General features: G+C 45.6%; 3 protein-coding genes across 3 annotated transcripts in view; 1 reads left to right on the forward strand and 2 right to left on the reverse strand.

Moving 5' to 3' along the window:
• Positions 1-154: 154 nt before the first annotated feature.
• LOC128301466 (uncharacterized) lies at positions 155-2864 on the reverse strand. The gene is made up of 2 exons (XM_053037967.1): positions 2664-2864; positions 155-2557 (listed from the first exon to the last, which is right to left on the reverse strand). The coding sequence occupies exons 1-2, from the start codon at positions 2758-2760 to the stop codon at positions 258-260; spliced, it is 2397 nt and encodes a 798-aa protein (XP_052893927.1). The 5' UTR covers positions 2761-2864; the 3' UTR covers positions 155-257.
• Positions 2865-3189: 325 nt separating this feature from the next.
• Positions 3190-4740, forward strand: LOC128303630 (cytoplasmic tRNA 2-thiolation protein 1). The gene is made up of 2 exons (XM_053040638.1): positions 3190-3279; positions 3338-4740. Exons 1-2 carry the CDS (start codon positions 3232-3234, stop codon positions 4316-4318), a joined length of 1029 nt encoding a protein of 342 aa, XP_052896598.1. The 5' UTR covers positions 3190-3231; the 3' UTR covers positions 4319-4740.
• Positions 4741-6454: 1714 nt separating this feature from the next.
• The window catches only part of LOC128305890 (cell adhesion molecule Dscam2), a 39763-nt gene continuing 29950 nt past the window's right edge, over positions 6455-16267 (reverse strand). Inside the window, exons 21-25 of the mRNA XM_053043522.1 lie at positions 9102-9540; positions 8632-9038; positions 8168-8356; positions 7283-7457; positions 6455-6942 (exon numbers count right to left, since the gene is read on the reverse strand). Of these exons, the coding sequence (XP_052899482.1) occupies positions 6804-6942; positions 7283-7457; positions 8168-8356; positions 8632-9038; positions 9102-9540 (1349 nt within the window). The 3' untranslated portion in view covers positions 6455-6803. The remainder of the gene's footprint in view (positions 6943-7282; positions 7458-8167; positions 8357-8631; positions 9039-9101; positions 9541-16267) is intronic.

Genomic DNA, 16267 nt, shown 5'->3' on the forward strand with positions numbered 1-16267 from the left:
ATTTCAAATGATAGCGAAGGGTCGTTTTCAGCTAACGGTTTGTCACACCGAAGATGTTGGCTTTATATTATGGAGCATTATGGATAAACATTTGTTTAATTTCTCAGGCATCCAAATTTGATTAGGACGCAACCATCCATCAGTTACGCATCGATTGGAATTATTGGTATTATATTTATTCTATTCCTACCAAAAGGAATAAGTTGATAAACAAATTTGAATATAACTAATTACATTCGTGTGTTGGTGTTTTGTTTCTACTTTCTCACCTTCCCAACCTTCTTTTTAAATGCGCCTTTCTGAACTCCATGGGACTTCTTTGCGCCATTTTTCATACGTTGCCCAGGTCCACCTTTGTTGCCATTCTGTTCTTGCGCTTGCTTCAGTTTCATTTTCAAACGCAACGCTTCCTCAGCTTCGCGCTCTTCCGTCTTGCTTCCGGCCTTTTTCAGCTGGTTCTGTTTGCTTTCCCCGTTCACTGCAGGTTGTGGTTTCGGTTTATCGGTTTCAGGTTGTTCCGTTTGTTCCTTGCTGTTGGACGGAGTCGGTTTAACCTTTTTGAGTCCCTTTTTCACGTTGGAAGGCTTCTGGAACACTTTCACTACATGGTTCGGATCTTCACGCTGCGCTCTACGCTCTTCGATAATGTCCTGATAGTACCAGTCGCGCTTGTTGAGCTTCTTCGGAAGCTTAACCTCTTCCTCTTCTTCCTCCGCTGCCACATTGTCTTCTACCGGCTCATCCACTACGTTCTTCGGAATGGCATCAGAGAACTTTTGCAATTTTGCCACGAAGAACCCGTCCAGATTGTGCGTGTGGGGATAGTACCGACGCGTCAGCTTCATCGTCGGATGAAACCGGAGTGCACCGTAGTTGGTCAAACCCTCGACGCCAAAATCAAGCCCAGTTGGTACAAGGCGCACGTTGCGCCTTTTCAGTGCATAATCAATCACCCATTCGTTTTCCTGCGGCAGAATGGAACAGGTGGAATAAACCAAATAACCACCTGTCGAAGACTTGGCCGAAAGGCAATCGATTGCTGTGAGCAGCAGACGTCGCTGCAAGTTGTAGCACCGCTGCACGTCTATTTCCGTTTTGGTCGCCTTCACGCTCGGATCCTTCGATATGACGCCGGAACCGGTGCAGGGTGCATCGAGCAGCACACGGTCGAAACCCTTTATGATGTTACCGTATTTGATGCCGTCCATACACGTGATGACCGCGTTCTGTATTCCGAGGCGATGGAAATTGCCCAACACCGCACGCAAACGCTCCTTGTTCGTATCGTTCACGTAGATAACACCCGTGTTCTTCATCAGCGCCGCAATGTGGGAGCTTTTGCCACCCGGCGCAGCGCACATATCCAGTATGCGTTCGTTTTCCTCCGGTGCTAGAGCCATCACGGGCAACATGCTGGAACCACCCTGCAGCATATAGTGACCGGCCAGGTACTCCGGTGTGGCTCCCAACGGGACCTGTGACATGTACACTACCAAACCTTCCTTCGACCATTTGCCAATCGGATCCAGATTGATGCCGCGATTGATGAGCGCTTGGGCCAAATCACGACGGCGTGTCTTGAGGCTGTTCGTACGAATCGTAACCGGACGTTGAATTTCCGACGCCTCGAGAAACTCGAGCAGCTCGTTTGGCGAAAAGACGTCCATCAGCAAACCCATGAAATACTCGTTGTACGAGTAGTACATACATAGATCCTTACGCAAAAGATCCACGTACTCGCAGCGGGAACGATTCGGATCGCGGTTTGCAGCGAAATCCGACAGCACTCCGATGACGTCTTTAATGCGAATGTTCACGTCCTGCAGGTTGGTAGTCTGAGCGAGCTCTTCCTCGGTTGGAAACGCAAAACGTTCCCGATTGATGGCGGCTTCGGCCATCTCCTCGTCCGCTTCCTTCTGTTCCCGTGCCATGCGTTTCTTCAGCTTCTTGTTTGCCGCTTCTATCGGTAGCATGTCTCCATCGCTCTCGTCATCTTCTTCGTCATCCTCGTCATCTTCATCATCCTCATCGTCCAATTCCTCTTCGTCCTCCACTTCCTCGTCGGCATCTTCATCTTCATAATCATCTTCTTCACCATCGACGCTGTCGTCCTCTTCCTCCTCCTCTTCCACATCACTGTCCACGTCCTCCTCATCCGAATCACTTTCATCCTCAGAATCGCCCTGTTGAAGGAACTTCTTCATCTGGCTTTTCTTCACCGGTACTTTACTTTTAGCTGCCGCTGGTACCTGTTGCTGATCTTCATCCATTTCGTTGTCACTATCGAACAAATTGCGGCCCTTCTCACCTCCATTCTGATGACCATTGGATGCGACGGACAGTGCTTTGCTCTTTTGACCGAGCTGTTGATACTTCTGACGGCTCTTTTCCACGTTAAATAATTCGGCTGGATCGAACGTATTGGGACCGGCAGCTTTTTTGACGTTGTGGACCGCCTTCTTCACCTTCCGCGCCTCTTTCTGCGTTTGTTTTGTAATCTCACGCTTCTTTAGCCGTTGTTTTTGATGGTGAGACAGCTTCTTGCTTGAATCATCATCTGGAAATCGTCAAAAAGGGATTAGTCTTCCACATATTACGACAAACGGTGCGGTAAATAGTTATACCGGACGTGCTACGCCATCGCACCCCGTGTGCTACATTACCTTCACCCTTGGCAAACTGGAACACTGGTTCTGCTTGTTTGCGAGCTTTCCGCCCAGGGCCCTTTTTAGGTCTTTCGAGATGTATTTTACGGCCCATCTTAAATCGGTATACAAGTCAACAAATTCACAAAACTAGCACAGTACGCGGAGAAACAAAGTTTTGCGCACATTAAAACGTGCACGTTGTTTGTTCAACACGAGGTTTGCGGCAATTTGACGTTTCTCGACGCACAGTGTCGCCCGACCATCATTCGACAGCATCGACACAGGCGTATCAATGTTTTTGGGATATTATTTCAAAAATAGGTTGACATCATAATTTCCTAGATAATAATAGATTTAAAAAATAATTTTTCAGTGAATTAAGAACTCAACAGATTTGATTTTATTTCGATTTTCAACAACTGCTGTTAAATTGCATACACCGCTTTGACAACACAAGTCACTGTACCAGGGGGTAGGAATGTTCTGCGTGCGACAATCTTGGCAGTGACTGTAATGTAAACAATAATAAACACCACATTTGTTCGCGCAGTCCACAGTACGATTTATTCGATTCGGGAACAAAATGCCCATCTCGTGCCGTAGCGGTTGTGGCCGCAATGCGTTTATGCGAGTAAGTACGATTGGAAGCTTATAAAAGCCCGATTCATACATTGCTGTGTGTTTTCCAGAGGCCAAAAACCGGCGATGTGCTCTGCAAGGAATGTTTCTTTCTGGCTTTCGAGACGGAAATACACAACACCATTCAACAGGAACATTTATTTCGCTCGGGCCAAAAGGTAGCGATCGCGGCTAGCGGTGGCAAGGACAGCACAGTTCTCGCCCATGTGATGAACCTATTGAACAAACGGTACAATTACGGACTCGATTTGGTGCTGCTGTCCATCGACGAAGGAATAACTGGATACCGGGATGACAGCCTTAAAACGGTGGCACAGAACCGAGATGATTACGGGATGCAGTTGCGCGTGCTCTCTTATCAGGAGCTGTACGGATGGACGATGGATCGTATAGTGGCGGAGATAGGACGCAGCAACAATTGTACGTTCTGCGGTGTGTTCCGCCGCCAGGCATTGGACCGTGGAGCACGCTTAATGGAGGTCGATTGTGTAGCCACCGGACACAACGCGGACGATATTGCGGAAACCGTCATAATGAACATACTGCGCGGAGATACGGCACGGTTGCGCCGTTGTTGCGATATCAAAACGGGATCCAAAGAAGCCGATACGATTCCGCGTGTGAAACCGCTAAAGTATAGTTACGAGAAGGAGATCGTGATGTACGCACACTTTAAAAAGCTGGTCTACTTTTCGACCGAATGTGTATTCGCACCAAACGCTTACCGTGGCCACGCGCGGGCGTTTTTAAAAGATCTGGAAAAGGTACGCCCGTCGGCGATCATGGACATCATTCACGCTGGTGAGCAGCTACAGATCAAGGGTACGGTGAAGAAACCGGTACGCGGAGTTTGTGGTCGGTGCGGGTTCGTCTCGTCACAGCAACCGTGCAAAGCTTGCGTACTGTTGGAAGGATTGAATCGTGGATTGCCTAAATTGGGCATTGGCAAGAAATCCAAAGGAGATCGAATGGTAGCCCTACAAGAGCAACAGTTACGCGAGAAGGCACATCTTGTGAAGAACGACTTCTGACAGCGTTCAGTATGTATGTAATATATGCACCAGTAGAGGATCTATCCCCTTGGAGGCCCATTGCGGAATTATAAATGGGGCCTCTAATTTTCAAAATGTTGAATTGGGGGGCATTGAGGCCCTTGAAATGAGGCAAAGCTAATGGCGCCGTAAGAAGGGGCTCCTGAACACACTTTGAATCATCCCACGGGTAGTTCGCGGTCAAATTTCGCCAGGGGCCTCTTGTGGTATCCTTCGGGTATTCCTATCCCTCTAGCATGAGGAAACTGGGCCTATGTATACAACTACTACACACATTTTTTGGGACCGGGTGACCACCTACTCCGTCTACCGTTTGATCCGCCGTTGATGCCTTTTCTCAACTCTACCACGAATCCGAAGATCGAACTATTAAATAAACTTTCAATAAACACACAAAAACACTGTCCACAAAATACTTCATATAAACACGTAAGTACGTAAAAGCGTTTACAAGAAAGCGTCGCCACCAGCAGATGCTGATCGCGCCTCATAATTGCATGCGGTTTTGTACTGAGTATATAATTTGCGGGAATATAGCGACGAGTTGAGCTGTGCCGGTGCCTGAAGGACGTGGACACCGCCCAGCATACGACGATACGGATAAAGAGCAGTACAATAGATGTTAATATCACATATCACATATATCAGCAGATTGACTCGCGGTTTGCCTCCCACATTCCCACATGGTTATTCTTCTTCTTGATGACAATTTTTGTTGGGGGACAACAGAGAGCAAAATGGAAAGAATTAATCACCGTTAGTTAGTTTATTGTCCAGCTTACAAGAGCTAGAGGAGCACACGATCATCCCAGTCGTCAATGCATATTATTTTCAAGCGCTTTTCCTTTCGTCGAAGTCCCTCCGCGTATGCGATCGGACTCGCCAAAAGCGACCGGTTTTGTGATTTCTGACACCAAGAGAGCATCCACGAAAGGAGATAACATCAATCTGATCCGCACAAGGATCCGCCATGTTTGTACATGACGCTTGCTCACGTTATCAGTCACTGTGATGCTATTGATCAATTAAAGATCTTCTACGATTGGCTATTAGTTACACATACTATCAAACAAGGGCCCTCTCCGGAGAGCGATCGATAGAGTAAATAGCTCAGCTACTGTGGCGAGAATCCTCCGTCTCGTTTCATCCATCCATTTCCTACAATGCGTGTCATAACTGAACAGCAGGTAAGTTTTTTAATTATTAGGAGTAGGACACATGGAGTGCCACTATTTCCGAAGACATTATTCATTGCTTATTGTTCAATTATTTCGCAATAATTATATCTCTTGTCGTCAAGGAATGTCCGAGGTTTGGAAAGGATTCCATATATAAATATATTCCATAAATATTCCATATTGTTATTTCCATAAAAATAAACTTGTGTATAGTTATGGTACGCACTGTCCTGTTTGGACGGACGGAAAGAGATAAAAGATCAGTTGACTGATCAAGCGCTATGATCAGCAGAGGGAAGGGTACAGCTAAATGAAATGATACCACGTGGTACGGAAATTTGTGCTATCTCTTCGTTGATCATGCTCTCTTGGTGTCGGAAACCAAAAATTTCACCGTTTCTGAGCGTTTTCGCCGGACGCGATCGGCGCAAAATATGAAAGAGATGCAGGATCCGTTTTGCCTTTTCCCCCTTCACTCTAATGCGTTTGATAGGAATGTGGCACCGACATGCAGACGTGATTAATGCCATTATGCGAGAAAATTCGTGGGAAAATTTCGCCAGGGGCCTCTTGTGGTACCTTTCGGGGCCCCCCTCTAGCCTATGAATACACCTTTAACTACTACATAATTTTTTTGGGGCCCAAAACACGGCGAGGCCCTTGGCGACCACCTATTCCGGTTACCGTTTGATCCGCCGCTGGAAACAAGGCTACTGTTACTTACCATACGTTCTTCAAAACATTTTCTCAAACTGTTACGGAATGAATTTAGACACATTGTTTGAACAGAAACATAAAGAAAAACAATTTTATTTCTCCGGAAAGGTTATCAGTTTCATTCATTTCAAGCTTATTGAGAAAATGACGACTTTATATTCCACTACGCCAGCAGTTCGGATCATTGTTACACAAATTTGCGACGCCATCTTATCACCGATTTACATTCAATGTAAAACAAAAACCGTTTATTCAACTATAATGAAGATATAAAAATCTCATGATGCGGGGGTATTGTGCTACAATAACGACAATAGTTTGCTCTACACTACGGGTCAACTACACTGCTGACGATGGGTTGATGAGTCTGGCCGTGGAATGGAGGGATAAAGGGATCGGTATTGATACTATCCACTACCGAATTGGATCGGATACGGAACGGGATACGAGGATCGAAAGGACATTTCTTCAATCATCATAGACCAGAGAAAGATAGATAGAGAGAGAGAGAGAGATAGAGATAGAGAGAGTGTGTGTGTCGGTTGGCTGGAAATGTACTCGGTTTCGTTCTATCTCATCGACGACTTGCACTCGTCCTGCCGTATAGCCTTTTCCATGGCACGCTGTACCTCGAGATCTAGTGCCCGCTCGCGATCACTTTCCGTTTCGCTAAACTCGGCCGCTGTCACGTAGGTTTTATTGTGGTATCTACAAAACGAAGCCAAAAGGCAATTACTAGTATCTGCTGGCTGGCTGGGGCCAACGTGAATGTACCGTCGACAAAGGTGGCAGTGTTCCAAATCCGGTTTTAGTGATTTTTTGTGGTTTTGTTTTGGATTTTTTTTGGTTTTGTTTTTGGTTGGTATTGGTATTGGCATATAGGTGGTCAATTTTGAGTTCGGGAGACGTTACTGCAGTGTCGCTTCTTGTGTCAAAAGGAGACGCACCGCCGGCCATACTGTGATACGGCCGCTGTTTAATGATGCGATGCAGTAGGGCTCCCTGGTTTGGTTAGATTTTGGATCTGAGATTTAGGTACCTGAACTACCTGTGCGTACTTGAAGATGGTTGCATATCGAGGCAATGATTGTCCTTTGTCCGTAGCTGATGCCCAAAATGGCCTTTCGACGTAGCCTGCACGTGGCGGGGCGTATTGGCACGATGATCCCTCACCGGCGACAGTTCTTTGATGGATTCCGTACTAGATTCATGATGCAGTATATCTGGGGTAAAAAAGTGAAGCGCACGTGAAAGTAAAGAAAGTCTGTGAATCACCTGAGTCTGTGATTAGTGACGGACAACATGGAATGATCAATGGATCGAACAGGAACAAACAGATCTATTCGGGCGAAACTAAAATTATAGAAAAGAATGGAAAGCTCAAAAATGAGGATAAGTAGAACGAGAAGGAATCAAGGTAGGTAAGAGGATAGTCTAAAAGAAACGAACATGAATAAGAAGAAGCGAAAAGGAACGAAGAGATAGAAAAAGTAGCGAGAAGAAATGAAACAGATTAGAAGTAACTAATAAACATCTACTAAGGAATGAAACGAAACCACTCAGAAATAAATGCGGAGGAACTAATAGGAACGAAAAGTACAAACAATAATTAAAATAATGAACAAAAATAAACTAAAATAAACAAAAAGAAATAAAGAGAAAAGAAAAAAAACAATAAACAGAAACTAAGAGATGGAAAACGAACTAAAATAATGGAAAAGAACGAAAAGAAACGAACAAAAATGAATAAGAACAAAAAGGATCATAGAACAAATATATCGAATGCAACAAAATGCATTGAAAAAGACCAAACTTGTATGTTCCTTTCCGCTCGCTTTTCTTTTAATCGATGAAAAGCGGCTAGGCAGTATTGCTATCCATTCCGTTCCTGTGTTTTCATCACCACCTGGTCGGTAAATGATGTGAAACCTACTTGAACAGGGTGTTTTCGATGGTATCCTAAAGGTGGGTGCGTTCGAGAATTCGTTGATAGGGCTGCTACTGTCCGACTCGGAGTAGTTGCTGGGACCGAAATTACGTTGACCCATGCGTCGCAATGCACCGTCGTCCCATTTGGAAGCGATTGATTTCGTTGAACTTGGCATATTGATTGGGGTCTCCTCTGTAGCGAAACGAAAACCGATTGGTTTACTTTATACTATCGCATGGGCTATGCTGTCATCGGATGTGTAGGAAGTTATTGGACAAACATTGACAAACATGCAACGGTGCACTGGGATTGTGTTTTCAACCAAGCAGGCAGGCATAGCACAGGTTGCACGCACGCTAGGCCATAGTAAACATATGTACATACGCTGTATATTTTTTGGCCCACGAATATAGTCTCATGAGCAGCTGCAATAATATTTCATCGTGTGTTTTGGTATGGCAACTCACCCGTGTTGTAAAACTGTTGCTTGTGCCAGCTCGATTTGCCCTTGATATGTCCTGGCATGTGTCCGGTATTCTCCAGTAGCGGATAGGCAGTGGCATTCAAATCACACTCCGGGTGTCCGAAGGTGCGAAACTGCAGCGAATAGTCTATGTTCGACGGGTTTAAGCTTCGGGGCTCCTTGCACAACCGGCCGGTGCTCGCGTTAAACGTGGCGTACGGTGAAATTTCGTACATCTCCGCGCTCTCCTCCTTGTTGATCACCTTCACCGGTGATGCACTGTACACCTGCTGGTTGCGTATATTTTCCGACTGCTCCTTCATGCTCAGATCGGCGGACAGTGTTTGCGTGCTGTACCGATCGGAGTTGTTGGTGAAGCACAGCACGCCCCGATACTTTGCCCCAACGACCCTGGAACACAAACGCGAAACGCGGGTTACGCCAGGGCAAACACTAGGCCCGCTTGATACTTACAGACTTAAAACGACCACAATGATGGTGACAACCATCACCGTCGACTGTAACCATTGGAACTCGTCCTGCTGCAGCAGATCCGTATCGTTGTTCTCCTCCGGGATCGCTTTATACTCCGGCGGTGGAATCTTTTCACCCAGCAGCGTCAGCGTGGCAAAGTTGTACTGGGCCATCGTTTTGCCCGCATCGTTGTTGGAGGTGATTTTCAGCTCGTACCAGGTGGCTGGGACAAAGTCACAGAACGAGATGCTGCCGTTCGTGTGCTGATCGCTGCCGGAAAGATCCGACGACACTATCGTCCAGAATGGGGTGTGCAGGCGACGATATTCGATGGAAAAGTGCGATATTGGGCAACCCCCGTTCAGCCAGGATGTGAGGAACAGGTTCAGGCAGCTCGAGTTGGTGTTGAACAGTTCACGCTCTTCCGGGATGTGTGGAGCTTTTGCGAGGAAGGAGGAGGAAAGTTAATATGTTATAGTATATTGCATTGTTTAAATAATTGAACGTGTTAAATTAGATTGTCCGATGTAGCAGAAGTGTGTAACAAAATTGGCAACAAGACCCTCGTGACACTCCTGAGGATTGTTCGCGTTTCATTCAACTCCAGAAACAGTCCTGCTGAACAATTAGTGATGCACCAGAATGCTGTATGAATGTATTTCACATTAACTATATCGATTGGACAATCGATCTCCAGGATGGACCGTTTCGTTCATCAACAAACTCCTCACAAACTGGTTGCATTGAAACAACAGAATAACGAAGACCAACGCATCCCGACGTAACATTCTGCCGCAATAGGTTCAAGACTTCAAGATCTCTACGGAAATTTAGTTGGTCAAAGTTAAACCAATTAAGAAGTTTCCTTCGTCCTTTTCGAGTTATCCACTGTGAGTATTGATTTACGGACGTCAAGATGGACGTCGGAGCATCAGCACCAAATTGTCCTGTATCGCGTGAAGCCTTTTAACGCCAATTAAAAGTGGTCTTTAAACACTAATTCAATAATTTAGTAATTTGATGCTCTAAAAGTTGGTGAAGCAAAAGAAATAAATGAACACGTTTGATTGATTTATAAACTCTTCTGTAACATGGCAGGCATGGGAAAAGGTGGCCTTTCACTGTTCAGAAACGGAAATGTCTCCAAAACTAATGTGAATTATACTTTAGATAAATTTTCCAATAGCTGTAATTAAATCTGACTGTTCTTCATAAATATAAAACAAGATGGCAGGTCAACAAAACAACTTCGTATTGAAGTTGATACATTATCAAATATCAGCTGAACATCCAAACAGTTTAATCTTCAAGCAGCTTTCGTCAGCCACGTAGCCTATCAGTCCATCATACTGGACACATCACCTAGAGACAATCACCAAAATTATTTATACATATCCTAAGATACTCATTCTTTGGGAAGTGTTGGTGTAACAGGTCCTGTTTTTTTTCTGGACTTCTTCTCAAATGTAGCAGGACAACCAGTCATGCACAGTCCTTTTGTATTGTAAAAGATCAGCAACACTTTCTGAACACAATCGAAGTCGGAAATAGACTGTAAAGGATGAACTAAAGGTAATTCAAGCCACAAATTGCATCAACTAAATTGCAAGACGCGCCACCATTTACACGCGGTTGTGACTGGTCTTTCTACACTCTGAGGACACTTTTCTATTTAAAATATCTGTTGCGACGAACGAAGCTGGGATTACAGAGAATTTATATACTTTAAGTTCCTCAGATACACCACTTAGACATTGACTTTGTCCAAACCCCTGACTAAACCCTCTTAGCCGCGATCGAGAGAGAGATTCTCAGAAGGATTTTTGACCCCGTATGAGTTGAAAGACATTGAAGGACCTGCCAAAATAACAAGCTCTGTGACGAGATCTGTGTAAGAAACTGTGTGGGTTGATCATGTCATGAAAAATACGCCGAACGACCCAACCCCTAAATTCCTTATAGGTCATCCAAATGCCCAGAGGAGGTGTGGTTGGTCCCGTGAGCCGTTCAGAGAACTCCTGCAGTAGGTCAAGAGACCTCTAAGCGGTTGTAGCGTCTGATAAGTAAATCAATAGCAAAACAGAACCAGGAAATGTTTGGATCAGCTGTTGGTGACACGACAGGACCGGTCCAAAATCCCATCCAGACCAATCCCTCGTAGCGAGGACTGGCTTTCCGGCTGCATGGGAAAATTAAGTTGTGTAAGCCGGAAATCGTCACGCCAAGAAGAGAGTGCAAGAGTGCAACTGGATCAGTGGAGGATCAATCCCCTTGGAGGCCCAGGGCGGAATTTTTCAAGGGGGCCCATAATTTTGCTACGGCATTATCGGTGTTAGGGAGATGTACTTCAAACATGATGTAACAACACCAGCAAAGTCTCGGAAAGAAAGCTCCCTTGCGTACATCTCAGAGTCCTGTTGCGTAGCCCTGTAAACGGGCCTAGTAAGCTAGTCTCTATATATAAACGTTTGTATGCGCTAAGGAGAACGATAACGCCACTACTTGGATCGCCATTAGCTGGTACGAAATTCCATACAAAACCAGCTGTTTTCAGATTGCCGATACCAGGAGAGCATCCACGGAAGAGGTAGCACCTAGTACAGCAATTTTGGTCGAAAACCGCCGAAAGGTATGCAATGTTTAAACACTAACTTTCCCGTTGGTTGAGAAAAATTTCTTCGAAAACTACTAGTTTCCGAATTTAAAGTACCAGGAGAGCATGCACGGAAGAGGTAGCTCCTGGTACTGCGCCGTAAGGTATGCAATGTTTATACACTAACTTTGCAACCAACTTGCAACGCAATGCGCCGTAAGGTATGCAATGTTTATACACTAACCTTGCAACCAACTTGCAATGCAAGTTTGGTGCAAGCAAGAAACTTGCAGCAAGATGGCGCGCAAGATGGCGAACAACTTCGTACTTGCATGCAAACTTGCATGCAAGTTCTTGCAAGCAAATTCTTGCAAGCAAATTCTTGCATGCAAGTTTGTATGCAAGTTTGCATGCAAGTTCTTGTATGCAAGTTTGCATGCAAGAATTTGCATGCAAGAACTTGCATGCAAGTTTGCATGCAAGCTTGCATGCAAGTACGAAGTTGGGCGCCATCTTGCTGCAAGTTTCTTGCATTGCAAGTTGGTTGCAAGGTTAGTGTATAAACATTGCATACCTTGCGGCGCATTGCGTTGCAAGTTGGTTGCAAAGTTAGTGTATAAACATTGCATACCTTACGGCGCAAGTACCAGGAGCTACCTCTTCCGTGCATGCTCTCCTGGTACTTTAAATTCGGAAACTGGTAGTTTTCGAAGAAATTTTTCTCAACCAACGGGAAAATTAGTGTCCTGGTCCTGGTGCAATTTCGTTTATACTTTAAAGTCACAAAGTCGATATTCTTCTCTGCATTTAATTTATCACATAGAAAAAAATGTTTTATATAACCAAGGAAGATATTTTTGATCAATTTGTAAATTAATTTTTTTTTGCTATCACTTAACTTTGTTTTAAAATTTTCAAAAATCAAACAATAGGCACAAATTTATTGGGGCCCCCAACACGGCGAGGCCCTAGGCGACCGCCTACTCCGCCTACCGTTTGATCCGCCGCTGAACTAGATCTAGTGAAAAAGTGTATGTTATGATGTTGGAGGTTGACTTTCACTCAAATTTTGTAAAATTAAAATAAAACAAACAACATCTTCAATCCGTTCCATAGGTCAGGTCATTAGAATGGCACCGGACAACCCAATCCACATAATCCTTTTACAGAGGAAAAGAGTATTGAGTTGAAGTGAAGGCGTTGAAGCATCGGTCACTTCGATCTAGTTAAATATGTTAAGCATCAACAGCCACTCGGCCATGAGCACTTGCAAACTCTCAGGTATAATTACGTCGAGCTGTAGCATCGAGTAAATACGTTTTAAGCCCATTTATGTCCCTCCGTACTTAACTCAAAAGAAACATGGGAACATTATTAATCCTGAATGTGGTTCAATCAGATTAGAGATGACACCATTTACTCACCACCATAATATAATACATAGCACATCATATGAACACAGCATCATTTTTAACGATCGGTACATAGAACATTAGAGCTTATTCGCAAAAAAAATCCTTACAAAAAGTGGAAAAGCTTTTGAACATGCATTACGCACACGTTTACAATGTTCAAACACACATACATCGGGTAGTTGGATTTGATCGATTCGAACGGGATTGCGGGAGGGATTGGTTTCAGGTCGTCCCCGAATGCCTGCCGGCGTTACAACGCGCCGCGCACTTGTCTCTGTCTGTCAAGCGCCATTTGCAAGGTGACACATCAATCAGCGTACCAAATTCGTGGAGAATTTGTCATTAAACAATTGGTTCGATAAACGCTGGTCAGTACCAGGGAATGAAATGAAAAAAAAAGGAAACGAAACGAACGTGACACTTTTGTGCGGAGGCACCAGTTTTTCGGTTGTCCGGATCGCCCGTCGAAGGTTGAGTGATGTTGTGGCATAATTAATGGTCGTGCAGGCGCTACCAAGGGAGCGAGGGAGTGAGTCCTGTCCGTTGTCAGTGCGTATCTCTCGCATTGCATTACGATTGCAAGCTTTGCGGCGAAAAAAAAAAGCGGGAGTAAATCATTTCTGCCTGATTTCAGCTAGTCTTGCGCTTCGTCCCGACACCGAGTGGATTGATGCCACGGCAATAGCACCAGGCAAGACACCCTTGGCGCGTTCGAATGTAGTAATATGGCGAAGCTATGTGTGTTTGTGGATCGCTGTTAAATAGTCAAATTAATCCATTCAATTACATCGGCACATCAAGGGGTGGGGGCGTAGTCGGTTCCGATGCTGCTGCCTGCGACTGCAACACCGCAGGCCTATCACGGGATAAACGACTCATCACTCACGGTACATGGGGACGACAGCAGCAGGCTCGAATTCAGGCTCCCCGTCCTGGTGCCCCTGGTTGCACATGCCTCCCATCCCCCCTTCCACCCCAACCCACCCACATTGGCTCCGAGGATCCGTGAGCATATATCGTGAGCGACTAAATGTATCGGCCCAGGGCACGAAAGGATCGATAAATAGTCCAAACGTTTGGTCGGATTTGGGGCCTGGGAAAACCGGTACCACATACCACACCCAGCAGGGTGTATGTGTATCTATGTAGCATACCCCCCCCCCCCCCACTCCCTACCCCCTCTTTTCCCCAACCCCTAAAAACCAAAGCAATCGACCACCGAAACCGATTCTAATGCTGCCGGGCGGAGACTGACGTACGGTTGTGCTCGGACGGTTGTGTATTATGTTTCGTAAGCCTGGGATCTTGCGACTTCCTTCCCGCCCTCCCCCTCCTCCCTCTATACCGGGGTTTTCCCTCGCCTGGCAATGCAAAACGGACAGGATTTTATGTTTTCCCAGCGTTCTGGCACCACCGTTGTGCATCCGTGTAGCGTGTGTGAGAATGTGTGTGTGTGCATGTCATTTGGATCCCCGGAAGCATCATGGGGTCGGAGGGAACCAGCAAGGAACATGGTTGGAGGATCGTATGTGTGACACTGCATATGGCGGCACACAGATCTCACACTGTTTGTGTATGTGTGTGCGTCGTGCAGTGTCGTGTGCACATTAGGTTTGGGGGTTCATTGAGGTGTATAATTAAACGTACATTTAATGATGCTCCACGGGATGCTTCCGCTATCCTCAGGCAATTCCCTCACCCTTCCCTCCACTGCACACATACACACACACACACGCCCATTCCCAAAGGACAGAGAGACATCGGTGCTTGCTTATCATTCGTCTGTGTCAAGATTTTTCCTGCCCGCTTTTGTTATCGCCCCTTTGGATAGTCCAATGGAAGCGAGTGGAAAGGAAGCCGGTTTTACGATGAGAACGAGGCGAGGGAAGGGGGGGGGGGGGGAAGAAAGCACGCAACATAGCAGCTATGCGAAAAGAGATTAGGTCCGGGCCCCATTCCCGAGATCTCAACGCTTCCCTCCCCGGGGCAGAGTTCCTTCAAATGTTGCACAATTTGCACCCGTAACGCGCGGGGGCCGCTTTTACCATTTGCGATGGCAAATGTGTCGAACATTGTGGCGTGGCTAAGGTCCCAAAGCGGACTCCCCCACCAACCCCCCCCCCCCCCCCACCAACCATTCGAGAGACCGGTGTGCGAATTGCTCGACTCAGCAAGTTGCTGCACCGGGTCGGGCGGTCGAGTGGATAATTATGGCATGGCTGGACGACGAGAAGCGTATGCACCTTTCGGCTATCGGACAGCCACATTGGATTGGATGAATTGGATATATTTTTAATTTTATTCCTGTCGGAAAGGCTGGAACTTTGGAACGGGGTATATACAGGGTGTACAATACAGTTCCAATACGCATTTGCATCGTTAAGTATGTGGTCTTTATTTTTGGTCCAGGTTCATATTCTGTTCTACTAGTGTCATCGTGGTACAGAATTCCTGAATCCAAAAAGAACATCCCACTCTTTCCAAATGAATCGTCCGTGATGATTTCGGAGGACAGTCTCCAAAACGCGAACATTTCCGTTGGTAATCTTTCAACTCCCAAAGAAAATAAGGGCAACTCCGGAATATTTCCAAGCTTACTTCGAATTAATGCGAAGTTGACTCAGGAGTTCATTCCGGATTAATGCGGAGTCGACTCTGGATTTCCCTCCAATACTTTCCATACCATTTTGCTTCCATATCTTGCCCTCGCACTGCTATGTCTTCCAGCAGGAAGGTGCACTAGAATTTAAGAGAACTGGTTTCTCTTCCAAACATGGTTTCTGAACTTTGTAGACTCCCAGCTCCCTGGATGTGAATCCTATCGAGTTTTTGTTTGGTTCTGTATGATGCCAATTCTAAAAGAATTAAAGGACACCAATTTCGACCAGTTCAAGGCAGTAATTATCAATTCTCGAACAAAATTCCCGTACAAGTCGTGTGTGCCGCTTGCTTCTCGAGTAATGTGTGAAGTTCGTGAAGTAGTACGAAGTACTGGTTTTTGTCTTAAGATATGTAGCAAAGGTTTTATATAAACATAACTATGAATAACAAAAACCAGAGACACGAAACTTTTAGTGTCTGTATTCCAACTTATCGAACACCCTGTAGAGCGAGTAGTCGTCGCAGCCTTGCATCCCACAGCTCGTTGCATTCCATCG

Source organism: Anopheles moucheti, chromosome 3 (assembly GCF_943734755.1).
Source record: "Anopheles moucheti chromosome 3, idAnoMoucSN_F20_07, whole genome shotgun sequence".
NCBI classification, from domain to species: domain Eukaryota; kingdom Metazoa; phylum Arthropoda; class Insecta; order Diptera; family Culicidae; genus Anopheles; species Anopheles moucheti.

Coding starts and splice junctions, on each gene's coding strand:
- LOC128301466 (XM_053037967.1), bottom strand. CDS start 2,760: ATGGGCCGTAAAATACATCTCGAAAGACCTAAAAAGGGCCCTGGGCGG. Junction 2,558..2,663: donor CCAGTTTGCCAAGGGTGAAG/GTAATGTAGCAC, acceptor GACGATTTCCAG/ATGATGATTCAAGCAAGAAG.
- LOC128303630 (XM_053040638.1), top strand. CDS start 3,232: ATGCCCATCTCGTGCCGTAGCGGTTGTGGCCGCAATGCGTTTATGCGA. Junction 3,280..3,337: donor GCCGCAATGCGTTTATGCGA/GTAAGTACGATT, acceptor TGTGTTTTCCAG/AGGCCAAAAACCGGCGATGT.